Source organism: Oreochromis aureus, linkage group 3 (assembly GCF_013358895.1).
Source record: "Oreochromis aureus strain Israel breed Guangdong linkage group 3, ZZ_aureus, whole genome shotgun sequence".
Lineage (NCBI taxonomy): Eukaryota > Metazoa > Chordata > Actinopteri > Cichliformes > Cichlidae > Oreochromis > Oreochromis aureus.
The window spans coordinates 48123670-48151415 of NC_052944.1; the positions used below are offsets into that span (position 1 = coordinate 48123670).

Consider the following 27746-nt stretch of genomic DNA (forward strand, 5'->3'; position numbering starts at 1 on the left):
CTCCGTAAGTCCATAAAAAAGGCCAGAAAGGACTACAGGGACAAAATGGAGTCCAGCTACCACAGCCGACACCAGGCGACTGTGGAATGGACTGCGCTGCATCACTGACTACAAGAAGGTCAACACAGTCAGTGTCCAGCCCACTGCATCTCTCGCAGACGAGCTTAACAACTTCTATGCTCGTTTTGATGCAGACAACAGAGAGCAGATCCTCTACCCTCAGGAGGACAGTGAGGCTGCAACTTTAACTCTGAAAACAGAAGCTGTGAGATGGACCTTTAAAAAGGTCAATCCTCACAAAGCTCCAGGACCGGACGGCATCCCAGGCCGGCTACTCAGAGTGTGTGCAGACGAGCTGGCAGAGGTGTTCACCAACATCTTCAACCTCTCCCTGAGGCAGTCAGTGGTCCCCACGTCCCTCAAAGCATCCACCATCATTCCCGTTCCCAAAAATCAGTGGTCTCCTGTCTGAATGACTACCGTCCTGTTGCACTGACATCCGTCATCATGAAGTGCCTGGAGCGGCTGGTCAAAGGTCACATCTGCTCCTCCCTCCCTGACACACTGGACCCTCTTCAGTTTGCCTATCGGACAAACAGAGCCACAGAGGATGCCATCGCCCTGGCAACACACACCACCCTCACTCACCTGGAGAAAGGGAATACATATGCAAGAATGCTCTTCATCGACTACAGCTCGGCATTTAACACCATCATCCCCTCAAAACTTGCCACGAAGCTCGTCGACCTTGGGCTGGGAACACCGATCTGCAGATGGATTCTAAACTTCCTCACAAACAGGCCCCAGGTGGTGAGAGTTGGTAAGCACACTTCCTCATCACTCATCCTTAACACAGGTACGCCACAGGGTTGTGTGCTCAGCCCCCTCCTATATTCCCTGTTCACACACGACTGTGTTGCTAAACATGAGTCCAACATCATCATCAAGTTTGCTGATGACACAACCATCATAGGCCTCATCACAGGCAACGATGAGACGGCCTATAGAGAGGAGGTGATGGCACTGTACGAGTGGTGTCTGGAAAATAACTTGACTCTCAACATCAGCAAAACTAGAGAAATGATAGTGGACTACCGGAAACGACCAGTCAGGGAACACCAGCCCATCCACATCAACGGTGTCAAGGTCGAAAGGGTCAGCAGCTTCAAGTTCCTTGGAGTCAACATCACTGAGGACTTCTCCTGGACCCTTCACACAGACACTGCTATCAGGAAAGCTCGCCAGCGGCTTTACTTCCTGAGGAGGCTGAGGAGGTTTGGCATGAACGCCAGCATCATCTCAAATTTCTACAGGTGTGCAATTGAGAGCTTGCTGACGAGCTGCATCACAGTTTGGTACGGAAGCTGCTCTGCCAGCAGCCGTAAATCACTACAGAGGGTGGTGAAGGCAGCAGAGCACATCACTGGCACGAGGCTTCCTGCCATTCAGGACATTTATCACCAGCGATGCCTCCGTAAAGCACACAGCATCATCAAGGACCACAGCCACCCAGCACATCAGCTGTTCTCCTTGTTACCATCTGGCAGACGTTACAGGAGTCTGCCTGCTCGGTTACAAGACTTAAAAACAGTTTCTACCATCAAGCCATACGACACCTCAACCACAACACTTAAACACACACAACACAGCACTCAGAAGCTACCCTGCAGCTTCACAAGTACTCTGATTAATCTGCACTGGTCACTTCACTTTATTGTTATTGTAATTTATATTTAAAAAGTGCAATACTGTAAATTTCTGCTGCTCATTCCTGTGCAATATCCCATCTGCCCTCCCGTCATATTTCTTTTCAAGATTTTCTTATTTAATCACTAGTGTACATATATTTATATTTATAGATACATATATATTTAGTCATTTTTTCTCTTTTACCATGTCTCTCTAATATTTTGTTCTTTACTATTTTTCTATTTGTTATTTTATTTTATTATATTATATTTTATTATATTTTTTCCTACTGTATCATGCTGCTGAGAGACCGCTGCTCGTCAAACACATTTCATTGCGATGTTGACCCTGTGCTAACTTGCATATGACAAATAAAACTGAAAACTGAAACTGAACTGAAAACTGATGATGAAATACAGCCAGCTGGCACGGTGAAAATGCCAGTATTAACCTGCAGGGCTGGACTGGGACAAAAAATTGGGCATTTTGATCAGAGACCAGCCCACCAGGTATTAAAGCCATAAAGCCTTTGAATGAAAACAAACGCTGTTGTGACAGTGATGTACACTGTCTTTTTGGTATATGTATGATTTCTATACATTTTACATCAGATAAAAGCTTTGTTCGCAAGATTCAGATAATTATTTAATAAAAGCTATTTGTTTTAAATGAGAATAAGAAAGAAAAGTATTTCTTTGTGCCCCCCTTTCCCTGTTAATGCTCTACCTGGCCCCCTGGCAAAACTTTGCTAGACCCGCCCCTGCACAGTTACCATCTGTCAGCTACACAGAAAAGGATCCTGGTGTTATTTGTCTCTTAGAAACAGTTCATAACTTCAACTCATTCATGTCACCTAAAAGGTAAACCTGTTTCTCCATCACCTGTTCAGCTCTGATGATTCAGTAAGGACATCTCCTGGTTTCATCGTCATGTTTCCCTCTCTCTACATATCCAAACCGATATCATGACCAGCAGCTTTACAGCTGTGGCTCCAGCAAACATCAGCTGATACTAGAAATTAATATTAAATAAATTCTAACAACAGCAGATCAAGCTTAAACGTGCTGCTGTTGTGTAGCGCGACATCTGCTGGTTTCCTCTTTCTGGCGCAAAGTGGCCGATAAACAAACAAGGAAGAAAAGCCGATCAGCTGATCATTGATTAGTTTCATGATTGAAGTAGCAACAGGAGAGGGAGGGGAGAGAATGAGAGAAGAAGAAGCGGCTGTGCAGCATAACGACACAGAATAACTCCAGCTTTGTGTCTTTTTTTCATTCTAGCTAAAGTGAGGGACAAACTGTGTTCCTTTTCAGCTCAATACCAAACACGTAATATTTTTTCTGAATGCGGGGCGATTCCCTTTTTTAAGGAGCCGTTGGCAACTCTACTAACTAAACTTATGAATAAAATAAAGTTCAACATCAGTAACATCATAGCACCCACCCAGCTGAATAGAAACTCCGTCATGCTAGCTAGTACGCAGTACGAGTTATTGTAACTGACTGTAAAAAGTCAGCACAGGACCTGTGCCCCCCCAGGCCACCCCGCTGGACACGCCACAGGAGCTGTGAGCCAGAAGGGAGGGGGTGAGTGATTCAGTGATTCGTTCAACTCGTTTGAGCTGTAGGGTTGCCAACTCCCTGAAAAATAAATAAGGGACACCTCGTGGCCAGGGCTGGGCAACCCAGTTGTCTTCACCCTTTCCAGTGTGGTGAATTTTGTAGCTCTTTTTTTTGTGTGTGAAATTATTTTTTTTAACCATTTGACTTGAATTTGATTTAAGTAGATGCATATTCTTTATGATATGACCATATGGGAAACAAATGATCATTTAGTCATTTATTTTTAGCTCAAAATGACAACATTAACACAATAAAACAGGTCTCTTTCTTAAACAGAAGCCTGTCATGCTTAACTTTTGAGAATATAAGTAAATCTTTCTTTAAAAGAACTCTGTCCTGCTTAACTTAAAAGTATATAAATTAATAGAAAACAATAGAACGAAAAACATTCTTGTAACAGTGCACATATAGTGCATTTAGTACAATTGGCTTCAGTTGAGGCATTATTTCAGCCTTTCTAATGCTAATCAGCTGCTCCTGTTTGTAAACCCACTTGTTCCCATGATTACGCATCATAACTCATCATCATAATTCATCTATGTAATACTTTTATGTATTAGTCATCTATTTGTTGTAATACTCTATCCTTGCAGTTGTTTATTACACAAAATAAATTATATTATCGCACTTCTGGCCACATAGCGCTGATATTCACTGCACATGCCCATATTAACCTTAACAAGAGGGTTTAAAAAAACAAACCAGTGTTTACATACCATATCTGCTTTTGCCGTGGTTAACGGTTCCCCGAGCTTTCACGCCCCTCATGTTCTTCATGTGCCCACCATTAGAAACATGCCTATGGAAAAAGTGCACCGGCACACAGTGGAGTGCGCTTTATAGGTGTTATCGTGCACTTTTCCAGCCAGGTGTTTTCCTTTTCCCATTCCTCCCTGTACTTTTGCAGCCTTTTTTTTTTTTCTTTCTCTGAGGTGGTCTAATGCTGGGCTTACACTGTGCGATATTTGGCCCATTTTGAGCCGATTTTTGAGTTGTGCGACCGATTTGGTGATCGGCCCGATTTTGGCCTTCATCCTGCAGTATACGTGGGGTAACGAGAAGCGATTAACACCTCACGACCAGCTCCCGATCATCAATCGCTCGTGAGGGTGTCACCGCAGCCGCTCACACTGCTCACACGCAAACACGTAAACGTCGGTGAAAAAGACGGAGCAGCACGGCTGTGCAGCGTGTGATCTGGACAAAAGCGATGGAGGCACAACTTTTAGAACTTTGGAAAGCTCATCCGAGCCTTTTCGATGTGGCCTCACAAAATTATCATGACCACAACAACCGTGAAAATAGTTGGACTGACATTGCTGCTCAATCACAGCTGCCTGATCAATGTTTTTCACTAGCAATTTAGCAAAGTTGATGTTGGTGGTGTGCGTGTCTGTGTGAGTGAGAGACAGAGAGGGAGAGCGAGCGACAGATTTTCTGTTATAACCTTCATTTTATGGATGCACAGTGTGAGCACTCAGGTCGCATCAGAGCATCGGGCCGTATAGTGTGAGACCCTGCATCGTGACCTACGAACTTATAACCCCTGCAAGTCAATCGTGCAATTTTAAAATCGCACAGTGTGAGCCCAGCTTTAGGTGTACTGTCGTCCGAGACTTGCACCGCAGTGTCGGCGTTTGTTTCCCTGTTTCCCTTCCATTAACATTTATAGACTACTTTTGATTCTCACTGTATTACGGGACAAAGTGCGTCCCTTATTAGCTCAATACGGGACGTGTACTTTTGTTTCTAAATACTGGACGATTCCGTTTTTTAAGGGACAGCTCAACCCTATTGAGCTGTGAGCCAGGAGGAAGGGGGTTAGTGAGTCCTGAGTGATTCGCTTATGCTATGATTCAGCACAGCAAGGGAGGGGGTGAGTACCTCAAATGTGCTGTTAGCATGCTAGCTGAGCGATGCTACTGTGAACCGAGGAGCTATTGTCTTGATGTGAGCTTCTACTCAGAAATGTTTTTGCTAATAAACTGGCTGTTGGTTTTTTTCCCCACAATTTTAATTATAAGCTAGATATATTTCTACTAATGGAATTAGTTTGCTAACAGCAACAGGGATGAGTCAGTGAGTCAGTTGCGCTTGTGAATCATGATTCACGAGTCAGTAAAGTGATTCTCGAGTATTGAACGATTCGTTCAGTATAAATTATTGTGAGTTGCGACTCTTTTCCACACACTGAGTCATTACAACCAATTTAAGAGTTCCTCCACCGGCTGAATCCACTTTAACCCTGACTCCACATATTTTCCTCTTTAGAGGCAAAGTCCCCTTCTACAGTTTAGACAAAAGAAAATAGAGCCATTTAAAAAAATTTCTCTGCTCATGCTCACCTGTTTTCATGTTCGATGTTCCCTGCCTCGGCTTTTTATGTTTCATACTTCGTGCTTCTGGTTCCAGGATTTTGTTCCTTTGTCTCATATTTAGTTTTCCTAGTTTAGGTATTTCTTAGTTTGTATTCCCATCTACTGTCATGGTCCTGAGCCTGTGGACTCAGTGTTGGTTTTGATTATTATCTTGTGTTTCAGGTTAATTCTTGTTAGGATTTTCTTGTTGTTAGGTTTGGCTTCTGTTTTGTATTTTGAGCTCCTTATGTTCTGTGTCTTTGTGGATGTCCTGGTCCCACATCTCTGTGTTTTCTCCTGTTGCCAAGTATGATGTCTTGTGTTAAGCTAATGTCTGTGCATACCTGTTGTATTTCCTGTTTTACTTTGATAGTCCCTGGCTTATGTGTAGTGTGTCTGGTTTTGCTTCCCCTTGTCTCATCAGCTCTGATTTCTCCCAGCTGTGTTTCCCTCCTGTCTCCCATTTCCCGATTCAAGGGCGTAGATTTGGCATGGACGGAAGGGACATGTCCCCACCAATATCCAGCGATTATTGAAATGTCCCCACCAATAATTTGATCTCTGCCAGTAAAGAAAAACAAACCCGATAGAAAGAAAAAAACGATCTGTCAACGTCTCATTCACCCAGCGGTGCAGAAAGAGTTAAATTACGTTCGCTCCTACGTCATGTGACAAATGTGGCCAATGTGATTGGCTGTGCCTTTCAGGGAGCTCTGTTTAGTTTTAGCAGCCGCAAGCCTGCGCTGCGAGGACTTGCAAGGAGGAGAGGAGGATGGCAGCAAAAAGGAAGAACCTGGATATAAGAAAGTATTTTTCAAAGAAACCTGTAAGTCACTTAAAGTCAAGTTCACTCATAAAATGTGTCCGTCATAATAACGTTACAGGCTATGCTAGGCTTTGGCCCACATCAGTCTAAAATTGTATGTAACCATGAATAACGTGTTTTGGAAACTGCACAACAGGCAGCACTATTAGTTCTCTCAGTCTCAGAGCAGCATTTCTAATTTTGATTGAAACTGTCAGAGAAAACGGCAGCCTCGAGCAAGCCAGGATATTAGTTTACAGAGGCTGTTAAAATTATACGTCTAACGTTAAAATGTTGGTGACACAATAATTTCATCCTAATGGCACTGACATATTCATAGGGTTCATTTTTGAGACAAAATATCATGAGGTAGTCATGATTTTGCAAATATTCCACCTTGTAGTGCAGTTTGCACAAATTGTTTTAAAAATGCACTCACCCTACAAACATTACTGATGAGTGACAGAAACACTGAAGCAGCTACACATTTTATTCTTATTGTCATGTATGTCCAATTTGTCAGGTGGCAGAAGAACCAACACAAAGCTCAGAGAGTAATGGTGACACAAGATCACAGGTGAAATTGGATGATGACTTAGTGGTTCATTACTGACTGCATGTATTTGGAATGTCTCACTGTTATTTATCAGGTGACAGAGGCAGCTCTGCCATGTTGTAGCTCAGACAGAGGTGAAGAGGCAAGGTCACAGGTTAGGACTGTTGATTTGGTGTTATAGATTAACTAGTATTTATTATCATGACAATAGTTAGGCTGCTGATGTAAATTGATTCATTAGTGTATATTTGACAAAGAATCTGAATTGACATGTCTCACTTTTTATATGGCATGAATCAATGTGTTATTTTATCAGGTGGCAATATGTCCTAGTGCAGTCAGAGGGGAAGAGCCAGGGCCAAAGGTGAGGCACATCAAGCACATAATAATTTTAATCTGAGGATAAAACGAATGAACTCAACAATGACTCAAATGAGATTAAACAATGCTGCTGTATGTCCACCAGGAGTGACTGGACAGTATAGATGTAAAAGAAATATGCCAGCAGTTTATCTCAGTTAGCGAGAGGAGAAGGCATGTGTTTGGCTCCTTCACATAGTGGACATTGAGTTGTTGTGTGGGACACCTGTAGTCCATGTCTGTTGCTGTAACAGTAGTTCATGTTTAGAATGAAAAATCCCAGCTCACTGATTTGATAGTGTGCCTAAAATGTTGCATAACTTTGCTGAGAGATCTTTTACTTTGTGGTAATCTTAGATGAGTAGTTTTATGGACAAAAACCAGCAGGTCATTCAGTGTTCCCTTAGTGCTAATGTGTAAGAGATGTTGGTGCACTATAACTGAAGTAATGTTGTTAAGTCCTTAAAGTCATATTCTTTTATTGTCATGACTGTATTTGACGCTGTTTTTATTTTTGTATGATACCTGATTTATATGGAATATGGCTGAAGTAAACTAAAGTCTAAAATACTTAGTCATTTGTTTAATAGTAATTTAACATTATATAATTCACATATAAAACTATGAATTGTAATTTTAAATGGTTTAAAAGCATGTAGAATAGGATATGTAGGCAAGTATATTTTTCCTTTTTATCAAGAAGCAAAGACAAAAAGGGGAAAAAAAGAAACAGGGCAGGGTTCGGCGGTTGAATCATCCGTCCCCACCAATGCCAAAACCAAATCTACGCCCTTGCCCCGATTGCTCCTGTGTGTATATGTTACAGAGTATAGCATGGTGGAAAAGGATGGAGAGAATCCCCCACTAAGCTTTTGGGTTGGCATTACTTTAGATTTTGTTTTGTATTAATTGCATGCTTTGGTGTTTCTTTGTGTTTAATTTGAGGTGTGGGCCACACATGTGGGAGTGGAGATTCTACTCTAGTCCAGCTGCCAGCTATTTGGAGTTGAGTACAGGGAGCAGCTGATTGGGGAGGATTGGAGCCCTTCTCTATAAAGGGGAGAGAAAACAGGAAGTAGGGATTGTTGTGGGCAGCACGGTGGCACGGTGGTTAGCACTGTTGCCGCACAGCAAGAAGGTCCTGAGTTCAATTCCGACATCAGGCCGGGGTCTTTCTGTGTGGAGTTTGCATGTTCTCCCGTGTTTGCGTGGGTTCTCTCCGGTACTCCGGCTTCCTCCCACCGTCCAAAGACATGCAACTTGTGGGGATAGGTTAATTGGAAAATCCAAATTGCCACTAGGTGTGAATGTGCGAGTGAATGGTTGTTTGTCCCTGTGTGTTGGCCCTGCGACAGACTGGCGGCCTGTCCAGGGTGTACCCCGCCTCTCGCCCTATGACAGCTGGGATAGGCTCCAGCGCCCCCCGCGACCCTGAAAAGGATAAGCGGAAGCGAATGGATGGATGGATGGGATTGTTGTTTTTTCTTTAGTAGGACACTGGTGCAGCAGGGAAGCCTCGAAGATCCAGGATGAAGTGTGCACATTTAAACGGAAAAGATTTTTAACCTGTCCTGGTTTTGCTTTTAAAATAATCTGAGGATGTTGGAGGGAGGACTCATTTCCATTGGGATGTGCGTGGATGTGCTGGGAGGCAGAACCCCCCCCTAGATTAGAGACTCTTTGTGCCCCTGACAAGGAAACTGGACAAGTTTTGGGGAAGTTCCAGCTCCCAGGATGTGATGTGGAGACCCAGCCTCGAACGAAGTCAGGCCTGAAAAGGTGGGTGGCAAGCCTTTTTGAGGAAAATGCAGGATTGATACGTTTTGGCTGCTTGTTCTTCCCCTGTTTGTAACCAGGCTAGCAACCCTGACCGCGGTGGCTTTGGGCCTTGGATTACTGGCCAGAGTTGTGTCTTCAGCCAGTAGTTTGACCTGGAGAAAGAACAAATAAATCTTGTGTGCCCCATTGCAGTGTGCGTGTGGTGGTTCGTTACTCATCCATCCATCCATCCATCTTCATCCGCTTTATCCAAAGCCGGGTCGCGGGGGCAGCAGCCTAAGCAGAGAAGCCCAGACCTCCCTCTCCCCAGCCACCTCCTCCAGCTTATCCGGGGGAACACCAAGGCGTTCCCAGGCCAGCCGAGAGAAATAATCTCTCCAGCGTGTCCTGGGTCTGCCCCGGGGCCTCCTCCCGGTGGGACATGCCCGGAACACCTCACCCAGGAGGCGCCCAGGAGGCATCCTTGTCAGATGCCCGAACCACCTCAACTGGCTCCTTTCGATGTGGAGAAGCAGCGGCTCTACTCTGAGCCCCTCCCGGATGGCCGAACTTCTCACTCTATCTCTAAGGGAGAGGCCGGCCACCCTTCGGAGGAAGCTCATTTCTGCCGCTTGTATCCGCGATCTCGTTCTTTCAGTCACTACCCACAGCTCGTGGCCATAGGTGAGGTAGGGACGAAGATCGATCAGTAAATTGAGAGCTTCGCTTTTACACTCAGCTCCCTCTTCACCACGACGGACCGGTGCAGCGTCCGCATCACTGCAGCCGCAGCACCAATCCGTCTGTCGATCTCCGGCTCCCTTCTCCCATCACTCGCGAACAAGACCCCGAGATACTTGAACTCCTCCACTTGGGGCAGGAACTCATCCCCGACCCGGAGTGGGCACTCCACCCTTTTCCGGCTGAGAACCATGGCCTCAGATTTGGAGGTGCTGATCCTCATTCCCGCTGCTTCACACTCGGCTGCGAACCGTTCCAGTGCAAGCTGGAGGCCTTCACCGATGAAGCCAACAGAACCACATCATCCATAAAAGCAGCAGAGGCGAGATTCTGAGGCCACCAAGTGAAAGCCCTCCGCCACTTGGCTGCGCCTAGAAATCCTGTCCATAAAAATTATGAACAGAACCGGTGACAAAGGGCAGCCCTGGCGGAGCCCATCACCCACCGAAGCAGGTCAGACTTATTGCCGGCAATGCGAACCAAACTCTTGCAACGTTTGTATATGGATCGAATGGCCCGTAGCAATGGGCCAGACACCCCATACTCCGCAACACCTCCCACAGGACACCCGAGGGACACGGTCGAATGCCTTCTCCAAGTCCACAAAACACATGTAGACTGGTTGGGCAAACTCCCATGCACCCTCAAGTATCCTTGAGAGGATAAAGAGCTGGTCCAGTGTTCCGCGACCAGGGACCGAAAACCGCATTGTTCCTCCTGTATCCGAGGTTCGACTAGCAGGCGAACTCTCCTTTCCAGCACCCTGGCATAGACTTTCCCAGGAGGCTGAGGAGTGTGATCCCCTGTAGTTGGAACACACCTCCGGTCTCCCTTCTTAAAGATGGGGACCACCACCCCGGTCTGCCAGTCCAGGGTACTGCCCCTGATCTCCACGCAACATTGTAGAGGCGTGTCAACCAGGACAGCCCTACAACATCCAGAGCCTTCAGGAACTCGGGCGGACCTCATCAACACCAGGGGCTCTGCCACCAAGGAGTTGTTTAACTGCCTCAGTGACCTCGCCCCCGGAAATTGACGGGTCATTCCCCTCATCCCCAGACTCTGCTTCCTCCTTGGAAGACATGTCAGTGGGATTAAGGAGGTCCTCGAAGTATTCCTTCCACCGCCTGACAATTTTCTCAGTCGACGTCAGCAGCGCTCCGCCAGCACTATACACAGTGCAGGTAGAGCACCGCTTTCCCCTCCTGAGACGCCTGACGGTTTGCCAGAATCTCTTCGAGGCAGTCCGAAAGTCTTTTTCCACACATACATACCTGTCGGCTGCCTCCGGAGTCCCACAGGCTAACCAAGCCCGATAGGACTCCTTCTTCAGCCTGATGGCTCCCTTCACCTCTGGTGTCCACTATTTGGTTCGGGGATTACCACCATGGCAGGCACCAACCACCTTGCGGCCGCAGCTCAGTGCAGCAGCTTCGGCAATGGAGACGCTGAACATGGTCCATTTGGACTCAATGTCCCCAGTCTCCCTCGGCATGCTGTTGAAGCTCTGCCGGAGGTGTGCGTTGAAGATCTCGCGGAATGGGGCCTCTATAAGACGTTCCCAGCACACCCTCACTACGCGTTTAGGTGCACCAGGTCTGTCCAGCGTCCTCCCCCGCCACCTGATCCAACTCACCACCAGGTGGTGATCAGTTGACAGCTCAGCCCCTCTCTTTACCCGAGTGTCCAGAACATATGGTCGCAGGTCTGGTGATACGATTACAAAATCGATCATCGACCTGCGACCTAGAGCGTCCTGGTGCCACGTGCACTTATGGACACTCCTATGTTCGAACAAGGTGTTCGTTATGGCCAAACTGTGGGTTGCACAGAAGTCCAATAACAAAACACCGCTCGGATTCAGATCAGGGAGGCCGTTCCTCCCAATCACGCCCCTCCAGGTCTCGCTGTCATTACCCACGTGAGCATTGAAGTCCCCTAGCAGGACAACAGAGTCTCCAGGTGGGGCACCTTCTAGCACCCCTCCCAGGGACTCTAAGAAGGCTGGGTACTCTGAACTGCCACTCGGCGCGTAAGCGCAGATGACAGTCAGGATCCGTTCCCCGACCCTGAGGCGCAGGAAACAAACCCTCTCATCCACCGGGAAAAACCCCAACGTACCGGCAGCAAGCCGAGGGGATATTAGAATACCCACCCCAGCCCGCCGCCTCTCACCAGGGGCAACTCCAGACTGAGACAGAGTCCAGCCCCTCTCCAGGAGACTGGTTCCAGAGCCCAAGCCATGCGTAGAGGTGAGCCCGACTATATCTAGCCGGTACCTCTCAACCTCACGCACTAACTCAGGCTCCTTCCCCACCAGAGAGGTGACATTCCATGTCCCTATTGCCAGTCTTGGCAGCCGGGGATCAGTCCGCCAGGGCCTCCGCTCCTGGCCGCCGCCCGGCACACAATGCACCCGACCCCTATGGCGCCTCCTGCGGGTGGTGGGCCTGCGGGAGGATGGGCCCATGTCTCCTCTTCGGGCTGTGCCCGGCCGGGCCCCATGGACTAAGGCCCGGCCACCAGACGCTCGCCCTCGGGCACCCTCCCAGGGCCTGGCTCCAGGGCGGGGCCCCGGTAACCCTATCCCGGGCAGGGTAAACTGTTCCCTCGATGTTCTCTTCATAAGGGTCTTCTGAATCGCTCTTTGTCTGGTCCCTCACCCAGGACCAGTTTGCCATGGGAGACCCTACCAGGGGGCAAAAGCCCCCAGACAACATAGCCCCTGGGATCCCTGGGACACACAAACCCCTCCACCACGATAAGGTAGCGATTCACGGAGAGGTGGTTCGTTACTATTATATAATATTTGTAATATATAATATTAGACCTACTACTTTCTTGTACGGAGGCCATTTTGGGCCTTACGTAACATGTATAAGCCCTGTGTTTTCTTCTGCCTGTCACTGGTCTGTCTGTATTACCTCCACATGTCAACCTGTGTTCCACCCTGTGAGTTATGGTTTCAGATTTGTTGGTTAAGTTGTCCCAGTTTAGGTTTGTTTTTAGTTTCCATCCATCCCCATCTCTGCGCTGTCTGTATTATCACCTCATGTAAATAAAGCTCACTCATTGCATCGTCAGTGCCTGCTATTGGGTCCTTTTCCCTTCAACCCCACACAACTGCCACCACAGCCATCACATCTACTAATATTATTTTATTATTACATAACTGTAGCACAATCTGTTCAGTTAGCTTCACACAAAAATAACTGGTAGAAATGTCCTCCAAAGATGATCTTTGTTCACCTCTGAGGGGGCATTTTGATGCTGATCCTCTTCATCTGTTCACTGCCTGCTGGAAACTGACCTGCTTGCTGCTGCTGCTCTTCTCTTGGCTTCCCAGGGTAAATCTGAAAAGTCACCTGCCTGCCCTCCTGCCTGCCACAACACACCTCTGCTCTAAAAAGGAAGGGTCAGACATGTTGTCCTTCTCCTTGCTCCACCACACACCCAGAGAAACTCCCGTCTCTGTAGCTTTGCTGTAGCCTGCAATACAAGCAGGCAAAATCTCCTTTCACTCACCTCACGTCGTACTCACCTTTAACCTCATCTAGAAATAACTCACCTTCTCCCTCTGTTACAATGAGTCCTGCTCTGTGGAATTTCCTCCATGTCTCACCTCAGCCTTTCTGATCCGTGCAATAAATAAAGTTTTCCTTCAAATCAAACAGAGACGTGTGCTGAGTCAGCTTTTGACTCCAACCTTTGTACACCGGCTGCTTGACCTTGACAGTACAAGGTCCCAGACCACGTTTACATGTCTTCATAAGTTAACAGACGTGACACATACGGTCCTTAAAGCTTCTGTTAAAATGCTCCACAACGCTTGGTTTAATCTGGCTTTATGAAGAGAAATGTGTGATATTAAATCAAACCATCAGCTGATGGAAATGTTTATTACTAAACTCCTCGCCTTCATCTGTTGGATGTTTAACGGGTACACATCCCTCACTCAGAACATCCTCAAAAGCAGATGCAACAGATGCTCCTGCCGGGGTTTGAAGACACCTGCATGCATACTTAGAAAATCCATCTGTACATGTCAGTAAGTATCTCACATTATCATCACTAATGTGTCTGTCATCACTATAACTGCATGTGTACAATGTGGATATTGATGTTATGTAACGATGATATAAAAAACAATATCAGAACATAATTTGATTCAGCAAAACCTATTTATTAACAACTATTAGTATAAATAAAACATTCTGTCATCTTTTAATGGGAAAAAACATTAAAGCAGACGTGTGTCCAAACCTCCTCCACTAACACATCTGTTTCTATGGCGCTGTCATCAGCTCGAGGCACAGCTGCGTCCTGACTAACTCCATCAGGCACATTTAAGTCACTACAATCTTTTCATAATCCCCCCGTATCTCTGAAGATTTCCAGAGTACTTTTTCACACACATCCAAGTCATGTAGTTACAGTACCTCGACTGCAGCATTGTCCGACTCATTCTGAGTCGCTTGTCTGATGGATCCTGTATTCTGCTGTTTTAACAAGTCCAGCTGGTGCTGGAGGACCGAATACTGGTGATGGACCGCACTGTGCTGAGACAGATTTTGTGTTATAAACTTCATGTTATAGACGCACAGTGTGAGCACTCAGGTCGCATCAGAGCATCGGGCTGTATAGTGTGAGACTCTGCATCGTAACGTACAAACTTCTAAACCCTGTGATTCAGTCATACGGTTTAAGCAGGAGCAGAATAACATGACTGAAATTTCTTTTTTAAATAAATAAAAATTAATAAATCACATAGTGTATGCCCAGCTTAACCAGACTGATGAAAGATTTCAAACATGCTGAATATGAAGAGTAGTATCATTTAAACTCACATGATTATCAGCCATAAGAACAAATTCAGATTTATATTGATGTAAGGTATATAAATGTAAGTACAGTTTGAATCAGTGCAATATTATTTTCACACATCAATGGACCACTGAACTTCTCAGCTTCTAAAATGTAAAGCCTCATTTAGAAACTACACAAGTACATATAATGGTCAGGGATCAACATGAACCTGTCTTCTCTATTTGACTTTAATCAACTCTGCAGTGTCTCCATCATCGCAAAGCCAAAGTCCAGCATAGAGCGGCTGAGTGAATGTGGTCTGGACTCTGTGGAGGAGAGTCATGGTTTCAGAGACGCTGTAGAAAGACAGAATACCTGCTCTGTGATCCAGGTACACTCCTACTCTGGAGGACCGAGGACCTGAGAGGACAGTTTGGACATTGTTGTGCAGAAATATATAACTGTTGTTGTCACAATATAATGCCCAAGATTTGTCATTGTATCCAAGCAAACATTCACTGCCTGTCCCTGCCCTGATGACATTCTTGTATGTGACTGCTACACAAACCTCTGCCCCTCTCGACTCCACCTCCCAGTAACAACGTCCAGTCAGACTCTCTCTACTCAGGACCTGATAACATCCAATGAATCTGTCTGGATGATCAGAATAAGACTGTTGTTGTTTCATTCTTGTTACTTTTCTGTTCCCATCAGATAATAACAGATGTGTGTTTGCTGTGTTTGGATCCAGTGTGATTTCACGTGAATATTGTAAGAATCCAGCTCTGGTCTTTGGCTCTGGTGGTGACAGTAAAACATCCTCTTCAGTGACTGTCAGTGAGATGTTTGTCCATTCCTCTCTCAGAATGTCCTGTAGTTTATCTCTGGTCTCTGACACAGCTGCTGTCACATCCTCAAAGTACCTCAGAGGACGAATATTGATGCTGGATGAGTGTGTAGACTCACTGAGTGCTGACAGTGAGGGGTAGTTGTGTAGAAACTGGTTGTGATCCTCTGTGTGTGAGAGCTGCTCCAGCTCGCCGTCTTTCCTCTTCAGCTCAGCGATCTCCTGCTCCAGCTTCTCCTGAAGCTCTTTGACTCGACTCACTTCAGTTTCCTGCTGGGATCTGACCTGCTGCTTCACATCAGAGCTTCTTTTCTGGATGAGACGGATCAGCTCAGTGAACATCTTCTCACTGTCCTCCACTGCTTTATCAGCAGAGCCATTGATGGCCTCCACCTCCTGTTGAAGCAGCTTCACATCTTTCTCTCGCTCCTGGATTCTCTGCTGGATGTTTAGTCGTCTCACCTCGAGCTCCTTCTGCTTCTCAGTCGTTTCTGCTGCAGCTGGGACTGTTTCATGGCCTTTATGTTCATCCATTGTGCAGAGATAACAGATACTCTGCTGATCAGTACGACAGAAAATCTTCATCACCTCATCATGACGAGAGCAGATGTTCTCCTGGAGCTTCTTGGAGGGGGCCACCAGCTTGTGTTTCTTTAATGGAGCTGCATCATAGTGAGGCTGGAGGTGTTTCTCACAGTAGGAGATCACACAGACTAAACAGGACTTGATGGCTTTCAGCTTCCTCCCAGTGCAGACATCACAGGCCACATCTTCAGGTCCAGCATAGCAGTGATCAGCTGGAGCAGCTTGGAGTCCAGTCTTCTTCAGCTGCTCCACTAAAGCTGCTAACATGGTGTTTTTCTCCAGGACAGGCCTCGGTGTGAAAGTCTTCCTGCACTGAGGGCAGCTGTGGATTCCCTTCCTGTCCTCTTCATCCCAGAAACTTTTAATACAGTTCATGCAGTAGCTGTGTCCACAGGTTGTAGTCACCGGATCCTGCAGTAGATCCAAACAGATGGAACAAGAGAAGGTTTCTCGGTCCAGCTGAACTCCTTTCTGTGCCATTTCTCCTCTCAGTGTCAGTGACTGTGTGAGTTTCTCTTCCTTATAACTGAAATTATTCTGATCTCTGATCTCAACAACATGTTTCTGCAGTAAATGGAGCCTGTGTGAGCTCTGAAGGGGAGGGAACGAGGAAACAGGTGGACAGAGAGGAGGTGCTATGTTTAAGAGCAGGAAGAAGAGGGAGGGTTATCAGGCTGTGCTTCACTCCAGGAAGAGGAGCAGTTTGAGAGTGAAACTGTGTTTAACCCTTTTTATTATTTACTGCTTCTTCTATATAAATAATTTTTAAAATCCAGCTTTAATGAACACTGGACAGAAATGTCTCATGTAACAACAACTGTCAGAACAGCAGAGGCTGCTGACTTAATCAAAGCATATATAGAGAGCAGGGTGTAGAATTATAGGGATTATTTTACATAACCATCATCTTTATCATTGCATTAATTATCATTTTAGTCAAGCATTTATTGAAGTTGCTGGCATTATGTTATAATTTGTATTACAGGGGTTATCATAATCAAATATTAACATGTTTATTACAGGTGCAGTTAGAACCACTTAAATCGTTGAGTTAAATCTATAATCTTAAAAGCTTATATGCTGAGTATATTGTTACAGTAAAATGGTAGCTGAGCAAAGGCCTGAATGTATTCAGCTTCTTGTTGCATTTGAGTTTGCCTAGCAACAGGTGACGCAAAGAGGAGGACAAGTCCATGGGGACCTCATCACCATATTTGGAAGAGGATGCCAGAAAGGGGAACTTCTGTCTCTGCATTTATCTCTTAGAATAGATCATTATCTGTAGAAGAGGCAAATAATGTTCTTAAGATGCAAATTATGTGCTTGTAAACGCATGAGGGGGCGTCATAATACCCTGATGTTATAAAAGCAGTCTGAAGTGTATTTTTGGTTGGGGATTTACAACTGATGGTTTACAGTTTACATCTCCCCACGCTGCGTGCATTCATTAAAAATCAATTGTTTGATTGACCTCTTCTGGACCATCATAGTTTTACTCTCGTCCTCAATTTCGAACCCGTAACATTTGGTGCATTGGCCGAGGGTTGAAGGGAGAGACTTGGAGATTGAGACCGAGAGGGTCCGAGGCGCTCGAACAAGCAGACACGAGTCAGTGGTCGAAGTGAGTGGACATAAGCCGGCTTATTCAAAGGTAAGGCACTACCTGTTGAATTATTTCCAAAATGTGCCAGATTGGACATGAGAAATTAAAGTCTACTCACTGAAATTACTGGTAAATGTCTCTTTTGATTTTGGTGAAAATCTCATGAGAAGTTGAAGTTGAAGTAATGATAAGTTATAAGTAAAAGTGAGTTAGAGTCTCACTAAAGGTACCGGGTTAAAGTCCCAAAGGAATAAGAAAAAGAGTAAAAGTGAGTTAGAGTCTCACTAAAGGTACCGGGTTAAAGTCCCAAAGGAATAAGAATAAAGAGAATTTAGAATAATAGGTAATTGGTGAAGTTTGTGACATTAAAGTCTCAATTGAATATAAAGCCGGGCTTGGACACCGATATGGTGGGTTGGTGAGTTTTGGGGTGTCTTCAAAATAATTAAATTGTATAGAACGGGACTCTGGGAGTCTAACAAGTGCATTGCTCAGACGTAACGGTTGCCAAGGTCAAGGACGCTTAGACCTTGTCCTCAGTTGAGGGATAGTCAGTTGGTCACTGTGGAGCTTGGGGCACTCCAGAATAACTAGTGGTTGGACCACACTGTAAAATGTAATATTGTGTTTAATTAAAAATATTAAATAGGCTGAACTCAATTTTTATCAATTTGTTATTAGAACTCAATTTAAATAAGTTACCAGTACTTTTTATGCAAAAACGCTGATAAACTCCATTTATTTAAGTTGTCTTAAGTTAGAAAAACTAAGTAAGCTGGAAGTTTTGCTTCTCAGGGCGGAAGGATGAAAGATGTGTTTTGAAAATGCCACGTGACTACCGTCCTCCTCCCTCGCGGATCAGTCCGCATGTTCACGGTGCATTTTTTATGGAATATGTTGAGCAAACCTGGAGAAGCGTCAGCTCAAGATATTATTGTTGTCATTGCTGTGGATCTTTACCTGATACACTGACTTGGTGAGTAAATGTTTACTCTTATTCAAACTGATTTTGTGGCTTCTCTTAGTTTAGCACCAGGTTTAAAATCTTGCTAGCTAGTTAGTGTTAGCCTAAGCGTTGCTGCTGCGCTGGGCTCACGTTACTTAAAAATTAACACCACAGCCTTAAAACCTTACATAAAACTATGTGGTGAAATTTTCTGTTGATCGTTTGAAATAAATAAGTGAGATAAGAGCCCAGACAAAATTCTTGGGAGGTGCAGCCTTTAGGGGTGGGGTAGGTGTGGGATGTGGGGGTGGATAACAGAGCTCTCCGAAAAGCGTGGAAGCACTTTTGCAAATATGTGATATTTTGATAAATTAAGTAGATATTTGAGCATTACACAGCTACATTGTCGCCTGAAAATATCTTAAAAGGTTATTTTGTGATCCAGAAAGGGTAGTCTGGGGAAAAGGAGGATCGCATTTGTCGGCCACGGTTGTCGGAGCCTGTGCGTGCTTTGTAAGCGCGGCAATGGCGGAGGAGCGCGCTAAAAACTTATTACTTTTTCTGGGTCACAAAATAAACTTTTAAGATATTTTCAGGCGAGAATGTAGCTGTGTAAATTTCAAATATCTGTTCGATTTATCAAGACATCACATATTTGCAAAAATGCTCCGACGTTTTCGGAGATGTCTATTTTTTTTTTCATGCTTTGTGGCAGCTTTAGAACATCTGTGGCATCTATTAATGTCAAATCTAGCCTTTATTTAACAACATAAGCAAACTCTATGTTACAATGATTGCACAGCCATTAAGGATCAAATCAGTTTCTGAAAAATGTTCTGTTTTTTCTCCCTCTGCTTGCTTCTTACTGTCTTTGAGGCTCGGGACCAGCACTCCTGTTGTTGGACAGAAAGACATCAGTAAGTATTTTGGTTTTCCAATATATTAGCAACTGTCAGTGACATTTATATTAATCAGGCTGAACTTTAATCATACTTTAGATCTGCTTGTTTTACTTATTGTTTTGTTTGTGCTTTGGTTTGGGGAAGTTGTTTCTTTACTGATCTTTTCCTGTCTTCTGTTATTAGACTTGAGATATGACTGCACTATGCTGTTGCTGGTGACCACAGTTAATTCTACAAGACATGCTGTGTAAGTAAACAAACAACAACAGTTTGGTCTGCATTTCTTGAAAGATCACATCCCCCAAACTTAGTTTAGAGGGTCGACACTGTATATAGTGTAGTCTGCAAGTTTTCTAACAGCAAAATCTGTTTTGTGCCCAAAATCATTTTGCACATCATTAGAATGAAAGTTATTGGCCATGTTTGCATAGCCTTTTTAAAATGATGCTTTCATGACATTATTGTGTGTTGGGTGGTGGTCAGGGCTATGCAGACTGACAATTTGGGACATTGAATGTCACCTCTCCGGTGGGGAGGGGGCCTGAGATCGTCTAAATTGGAGTCTGTTCTATACCGAATGCAGAAAAAAATGTTTTAAGAAAGCAATTAAGTTCATGTTCCAAAAAATATGATTGTTTGCTTGCAGGACAACAGGAGAGATGAGTCCTCCGTCACAGATGGTGTGGTCAGTGAAGATGGTCGCCTGCAGGTTCAAGCTCATTGCATCTTCAACCCACATCCACTGCCACTGTACTTAAGGGAAGTTAAAGACTTTCTTCTGCACCTACATTTGGATCACCTCGATCCATGACAGTCATTCAGGCAGTGATGCCTGGACTGGAAACAAGCATCCTTAAAATAATACAACATTCCAGCTCCTGTGTTGGAATGGAAAACAAATGTGTTGTTTAAATCAGAGACTGCACTTGTGACAGAACAATAAATATTTTATTTTGATTATATAAGTAAGTACAAAACAAACTGTGGTAGACCTAAACTTATTTTCAGAATAATTACATCTGAGACTTTGTTTCATTGTAAGATTAAAACAGTGATGGCAATATAATTGTTTGTTGTTCAGCAGAACAGTGTCCAGTATGTTGGCTGTTGTACTTTGTTGTGTTTGAAAATAAAAGTTGGGCTCATTTTTAACATCATTACAAAAAGTGTTGTTAATTATTTTTAATCACATTCAGGTTACACAAATTGTTTTTTCATTTAGTTAAACTTGAAATGTTTGTCAGTAGGTAAACAAATAGTATTGTACAGTCAGAAATATCAAGTTATTCTTAATACTGCAGACTTGCAATGTATAAGTTGTCCTAACAGTAAGCTTTACTTAGTTTTTTTGAGGCAACGAGTTTCCATAATTTTTTTGAGTTCTGGGAACTAACAAGGCTGTACAGTGTACTCAAAATGAGTAAGTTGCCCTAACTTGGTCATCTTACGTAAACTTGATCCAATTTTTTTGAGTTCTGGGAACAAATGAGCTTGTACAGAGTACTCAAAGTAAATAAGTTGTCCTAACTTAGTCATTTTTAGCTAAGCTTTACTCAATTTTTTTGAGGCAACGAGTTTCCATAATTTTTTTGAGTTCTGGGAACTAATTAGATTTTACAGTGCACTTTACCGTCCGGGACGGTGGTTTGCACTTTTTTGGTCAGTAGAAACCGGGTTTCGGGCGTGTAACTTTTAACTTAAAACTTCGGGGAAGCCTGGGATGTGAAATGTCCCCAAAATAGAGCTTCTCGGCAGGGGTTGAGTTGGTTGACGCTTTTAAATTGTGTTAGGGCATTAGATATGTGACCACGGTCCGGGGCCGAGACTGGTTAATTGATGACAAAAACTCAGGAGTTTGTCCCTTGGAGGGTTAATTTAAAATTGTCTAAATTGTGTAGGTTTTGAAATGAGAGGCCTAAAATCTGTGCAGTTGTAATCATAGGACGTCTGTGTAAATATATTAAGAGACTTGTCGGAGTCTGTGAGTCAGGCTGGTATTATTTTTAGACTGTGTGTGTGTGTGTGAAAATGCAAATAAGGCAGCTGCAAGGTCTCTAGAGTTTTAGGAAGTTTAGATAGAGACTGTTACACATTGCTGAACGCCTGTTTTGTTTATTACAATATTGTAAGTAAAGTTTTTATTTCTTGCCATGACTGTATGACTGTTTGCTGGGTTTTGAGATAGGATACATAAAATGTTGATACTTATGACCGTTATTTGGGGTCTGAAAACTGAAATTGACTTTGAAATAATTTCAGTAATAGAGATGTCTGTAAGTGATGTCTCTTTTGGTGTGTTCAAGTAAGATGTTTTAGGATTTTTAGATGGGTTTTGTTTCAGTTTGAGATAATATACACAGTTACAGTTGGGGTTTCTAATGCATTGTTGACTTTGAGTGATACATATAGGTGTAAGTCGTTTGATGTTTGTTGGGCAAAGGAGAACTTTAGAAGACTGTAAGTGGTTTTTCCTTTAGTCCGATGATATATAAGTAGTTAGATTTGACAGACTTGTTTACATTTTGGCTTTATGTTAATATAGGTTGCAACGGGCACAGAGGAAACACAGTACAACATCTTAAGGGTTTAAAATAATAATAAATAAATGAATGAAGTTTCTTAAGGGTTCTTGTGTGTGTTTTTAGGGATAGTTTTTTGTGGGTTTTTAGGGGGAGTGTGTGTTTGTGTGTGTAAAACGGAGATAACATGAAAACAGAGGAAATAGAGACTAGAATGTCCTAGAAGGCAATAAAATGCAAATTAAGAAGCTGTGAACTGCTTAAACCACAGTTGGTTTCACAAGTACTGCTGCAAACATTGTTGTATGCGTGTGTTTAAGACGCCATTTATGTTTATTAGAGGGTTATAAATAAAGTTTTGAGTTGCTGTAGTGGATGTATAGTAAGTGACTGAATTTTGATAGATGTATATATTTTGAGCCATAAAGGCTGGTGTGTTTTATTTTTCAGTTATGTGTGTGTGGTGAGAAGCTGTGTGTGAGATGATGAGAGGTTTCAGTTTTCTTTTCTTTTTTCCTTTTGACTTGCTCTTTCTGATTATGGAAGGCATGTCCAAGATACTCGTATGAAAGCGTATTTTGAGTGATTTTAACCGTGTGAATGCTGTCAGTATTTGATTTGAATGTCTCTGCATGATTTGTCTGAGTGAGTGAAAAAGGGAGAAGTTTGAGAGAAAAGGCAGTGTGTGTGAGACGATTTAGGGCGTCTGAAAGAGGTTAGAACATTTAAAAGTGTGTATGAAATATATTTCTTTTGTGATGTAAAGTAGGATGTTTTAAAGTTTGAAAGTGCTTTTAATTCAAGAAATGCATGAGTGATGGTATGAGAGGTGGAGTTTATTTTTATGTTTGAAAGAGCTCTATTTAAAAGTGTGTATGAAAGGAAGGTGTATTGTTTTTAGACCAAGACTTAGTAAAACTAAAGAGGGTTTGTAGACTGTAAATATGAAAAAACAAGTGTTTGATTAATCTGTAGAAATAGGAAAGAGAAATAGGAAATACTGTGTTGCTGTGTGTGTGACAGGAAGGTGTGTGTGTGACTGATGATGTCAGGGGAGCACCCAGAGAAATGGACAGAGTTAAATTCTAAGAAGATGAAGCAAATCGAGGTTTTAAGATAAAAAAAAATGAATATAATACTAATTGTATGCTTTAGTGTGCCAATACAGGTGGGCTTCTCTCAACATTGAACCTTGATTAACCGGCAAAAAGAATAGAGGAACAATTGGGAAAAACAGGCCACTTTTGGCTGAAATTCTACAGCTTCACCTGTCACTTTGTCCCTAAACTGAGAAGAAGTTCAAAGGACAGTCAGTCGCCTGATGAAGACCGACAGAACAGCGTGGACTTGAATACAGCAGGCAAACGACAGTGCCACTGATCCATTAACACTGATGACGACTGACGACCAGCAGCAGCATGTAAGAGTAATGCAACATGTACTGTGAAAATACAGGCAGTTGAACAGTGGGATAAAGAATTGTGGAAGAGCACTGGACATTGAGTGTCATATTTGCCATGCTTGAAGTAATCTTGGAAGAGAAGACTGAAAAGTCAGACGGGAACTTAACTTCGAAGAAGAATACGGAAAGATCAAAACAGAGAAGAAAGAGACTGTGTTTGCTGGAGCTTTGAAGCCCGAACAGGACACTGTGAATGAAAAAGGACCAGTGAGAGGTGAAGCTGGACGAGGTTGACTGCGAGAATATAGGATATAATTGGAATGAAAATTGAAGCCTGAACTCATGAATTGTTTAGGGAGGTCCACCCCAGCATAACAAAGAGGTAGACCTTAGAAAAGGTAAGAATAATGAAAGAAAATAATTGTCATTACCTTAATGAATAGAAAACACACATACAAATTGTTACATGTGAAATTATTTTGAAATGAATCAGAAGTGAGATAGTTTGAATCTAAAGCTCAGTGGTGAAATGCATAAATTAAATATGAATATATAGGATGCAATGGAGAAACAGCTTACACGTAGTGTACATTAACATGAATACATAGAAATGCAACGAAGAACTCAATGAATTAATTCAATGAAGAAGCAGCTTACACTCAATTAACATAAAATGCAAGGAAGAACACGCTTACATGCATGGCATAATTGGTATTTCTGACCAGAGACAGAGAAATGGGTCATTTAAGCACTTGGGATAATAATGAAAATGTCTTAGTTTGTTATTTTCAGGAGTAAAGCAGAACCGGACCAACTCTCCACAGCAGCAGTCGGAAGAAAGTTAGAAGTTAATATCAATGGAAAAGTTAAGGCAAGTTTCTGGTTGAATTGTTCACAGAATGATGTGTCCATGAACCTGAAAAGCAAGCCCTAGCTCCTGGCTGAAGACCAGGAGTGCTTTTATTTAAGGTGGGAAATTAAAATGTGGGTTAGTAATTCGGGGAAAAGAAAACTGACTGTTTAACTGGAGAATTGGAAAGGTGTCTGACAGACTGCGAAGCCATAGATGCAAAATACCACACACAAACAGAAAATGTATTAACCTTACAAAGACAAGCTCATGAAGCTTGTCTAATCAAAGCTTGATGCATAGAGACATTGATTTAAAACCTGGCTAAGAACACAAGCATATGCAATGAAGATCAGCTTGCTGCTTGTATGAGTGAGAGAATGGTGTGAATGTTTAATATAATAGATGGAAAAAACAAAAGAGAAGTGGTTAAAGTAGTTTAAAAGGGTGACTTAGGAGTGCTCTTGCACTGATTGATCAAAGTAAGTGATTAGTATAGAAAGAAAATGAAAATAATTGAATAATATGATAAGTTTAAACATGTATTTCTCTTGTCAAGTTGGCTGTTGAGCTGTGAGTCACTATGCAAATTAGCTCGAGTGAGTGACGACAGAGGAGCTTGCTGTGTGTGTGATTGAGGCCTTGAGGAAAGGAAGCAAAGTAGACTGTTCAGAGGTGCAGATTTGGACAGGAAATTTATAATTTAGTGTTGACACATTGTTATAACGTGTTTATATTTTAGGCTGAATCTAAGTATGGTGAAGATACATTGTTGTAAAGGGGACCATTGTTGTGTGTAAAACGGTGCAGTTTGGACAAGGTTTTCAGTGAGTTGAATGGGTGAAATTTAAGATTGTTTAAGATTTTTTGGGGCTGTTGTTTTCATTTTAATAGAGGGAGTTTTGATAAACATGGACATGTCTAAAAGGGCCCATAGTTAATATAACAGTGCACTTAGGAAAAAACCTGTCAGGTGATTTTGTTTGGTACTTTGATGAGCTAATAATCAGCTCTCTTTTTTCATTTTTGTTCTAAGCAGGCCTGGAAGACAGTGAACGGACGGCGTTGACAAAATTACCGAGTACGAAAATCAGGTGGGCTTTACAGAATTATAATTGATTACAATCAGAGACTGAGTGGCGGCAAGTCTCTGTCTAAAAATGATTGCAGCGTGTCAATCCAGTCAAAAATATAGAGAACTATTTTCCTAAAAAGGAAAACGAAATAAAACAAATGATTGAGCTCATTTTGCTGATGTGGAGCATCTGATGACGTGCGCAGAAGGCTGCAGTATCAGCAAAAACATAAGGTGTGAATGCATGTGAGTGAATGTGTGGGAATGGACAGGTGAATGGACGGACCAGGCAGACCATAGGTTGGACCACCTGGACACTGACAAAAGACTGGACTAAGGACGTTTCAAGGATGCAGGCTGTGGATGGAGCCAAGAAAGGATTTGACATGATGATTAATTTGATTTCATTCCTTAAAAACAGGTTTGAAGGTCCGGAGCATGTAGACTTAATATGATATGACTAACCTTTTCTTTTAATGCCCTAACCTGAGTGAAGGATTTTGAGTTTGTAACACATGAGATGTGTCACAAAAAGGGGGGTGTTAATATATGCGATTAGCTACATGAAATGTGTTCTTTTAAGGTTACTGAGCAAATGTCTACGTGACCTTTACCTAATAACCTTTGTGATGATAAACTTGTTTACCGACTTGCTCTCTTGTAGAACATACAGACTTAGAAAAGGGGAACTTCAGCTCTGAGTTTTGAGAATAACTCTGTTAAGTTGACAGGAAACACGTCGAGACAGCCATATAGGGCAAATGTGTTGGAGCTTGTAATTAAATGTGGAACTTGAAAAGAGGAACCAAATTTGGTACAGGACGTACTTGAGATGATCAGACGAGAGAAGGAGAAGGTCAGGAATAGTTTAAACTAAGATTGAGAAAGTAAATGGGGTAAAAGGGGTGTAGCTTCAGGGCAGTTCACAGCCTGGCGTAACGCAAGGTGCTGTCACACAGCTTAAGTTATTTGGTTGATTTATTTTATGACAAAATAATAAGGAAATATTAAAAATATACAACACGTTGAGGAGATCTCTTTTGTTATATTTTAGTGACTATGTCAGCTCCCAAACAGACAACAACAAACCAAGACTAGCAAAAAACAATCTGAATATAAATAATAACAAATAAAGAACAATACAGAATCCAAATCTGAACCAAAGAACAAAATAGTGAAATGTGGATTATTGGGTTTTTCTCTGTATATATGAAGCATTTGTAATGTGTATCGGCTCATTATCTTGTTTTATGTACTTTAATTGTGAAGGCTTGTAGAGGTCAGTTTTTACTCACAAACAAGTGCTCAGCCAGACTGAAAAACAGGAAGCTTTAGTGCACAAGGCATATTAATAAATATAGACACAAAAAGAGGAACTCCCCAATATAAACAACGTTCAAAAATGTGTGAAGTATAAAGTACCGAAATAACACTATATAAGTCACAGTTGATGATTCTAATCTTAGAGAGCTCTTGCAACTGGCGTCTGAGCTGTGCAGAGGTCGATGTTTGTCATAACAGTGATGTCTCTATTTACAGGTTGAGTTCATTTTATACACAATGCATAACTGTGCTTGTTTAGAGTTGATGTTCCGTCCAAACAGGTTTTAAGCTTCACTGGTGAGAGTGTCCAGGTGATACATGTTGAGGGAAGATGAGAACATAGCAGGTTAATTGCATGCATGCTTACAATACACATAAATCTAGTAGCAGGCCTGAGCGAAGGCCCAAGTGTCTTCTACTTCTTATTTGAGACCTGTGCCAATTTAGTTTACTTAGTGATTGATGACGAGGGTCCATTCCACTAAATTTCCACTAGAGAGGGACCCAGGAAAGGAGCAGAGACCACTTAAGCATGAAGTGTTTTCAAGTGGGAGCTGGCGTTTTTTATTATTGGACCACCTAGATGACATGAGGTTATTGTCTGATTTGCGGAGTCAGGGGACGGCAAGAGAGGGTCAGAGCGAAGGCAGTGGACCTGTAGTGACGTCTCTGGAAGAGACGTCAAGAGAGGGAATTGTAGAATTATAGGGATTATTTTACATAACCATCATCTTTATCATTGCATTAATTATCATTTTAGTCAAGCATTTATTGAAGTTGCTGGCATTATGTTATAATTTGTATTACAGGGGTTATCATAATCAAATATTAACATGTTTATTACAGGTGCAGTTAGAACCACTTAAATCGTTGAGTTAAATCTATAATCTTAAAAGCTTATATGCTGAGTATATTGTTACAGTAAAATGGTAGCTGAGCAAAGGCCTGAATGTATTCAGCTTCTTGTTGCATTTGAGTTTGCCTAGCAACAGGTGACGCA

The 27746-nt window shown here is 42.9% G+C and overlaps 1 protein-coding gene and 1 long non-coding RNA gene across 2 annotated transcripts; one reads left to right on the forward strand and one right to left on the reverse strand.

Moving 5' to 3' along the window:
* The first annotated feature begins 5175 nt into the window (after positions 1–5175).
* Positions 5176–9147, forward strand: LOC120438152. Its single transcript, XR_005611706.1, has 3 exons — positions 5176–5187; positions 8335–8394; positions 8880–9147. It is a non-coding gene; the product is annotated as an uncharacterized LOC120438152 (long non-coding RNA).
* Positions 9148–14652: 5505 nt separating this feature from the next.
* Positions 14653–16647, reverse strand: LOC120438970 (tripartite motif-containing protein 16-like). The gene has a single exon (XM_039609583.1). It carries the CDS (start codon positions 16604–16606, stop codon positions 14933–14935), a length of 1674 nt encoding a protein of 557 aa, XP_039465517.1. The 5' UTR covers positions 16607–16647; the 3' UTR covers positions 14653–14932.
* Positions 16648–27746: the final 11099 nt, after the last annotated feature.

What these genes read in the sequence shown, in the direction of transcription:
- LOC120438970 (XM_039609583.1), bottom strand. Translation starts at nt 16,606, where the DNA reads ATGGCACAGAAAGGAGTTCAGCTGGACCGAGAAACCTTCTCTTGTTCC.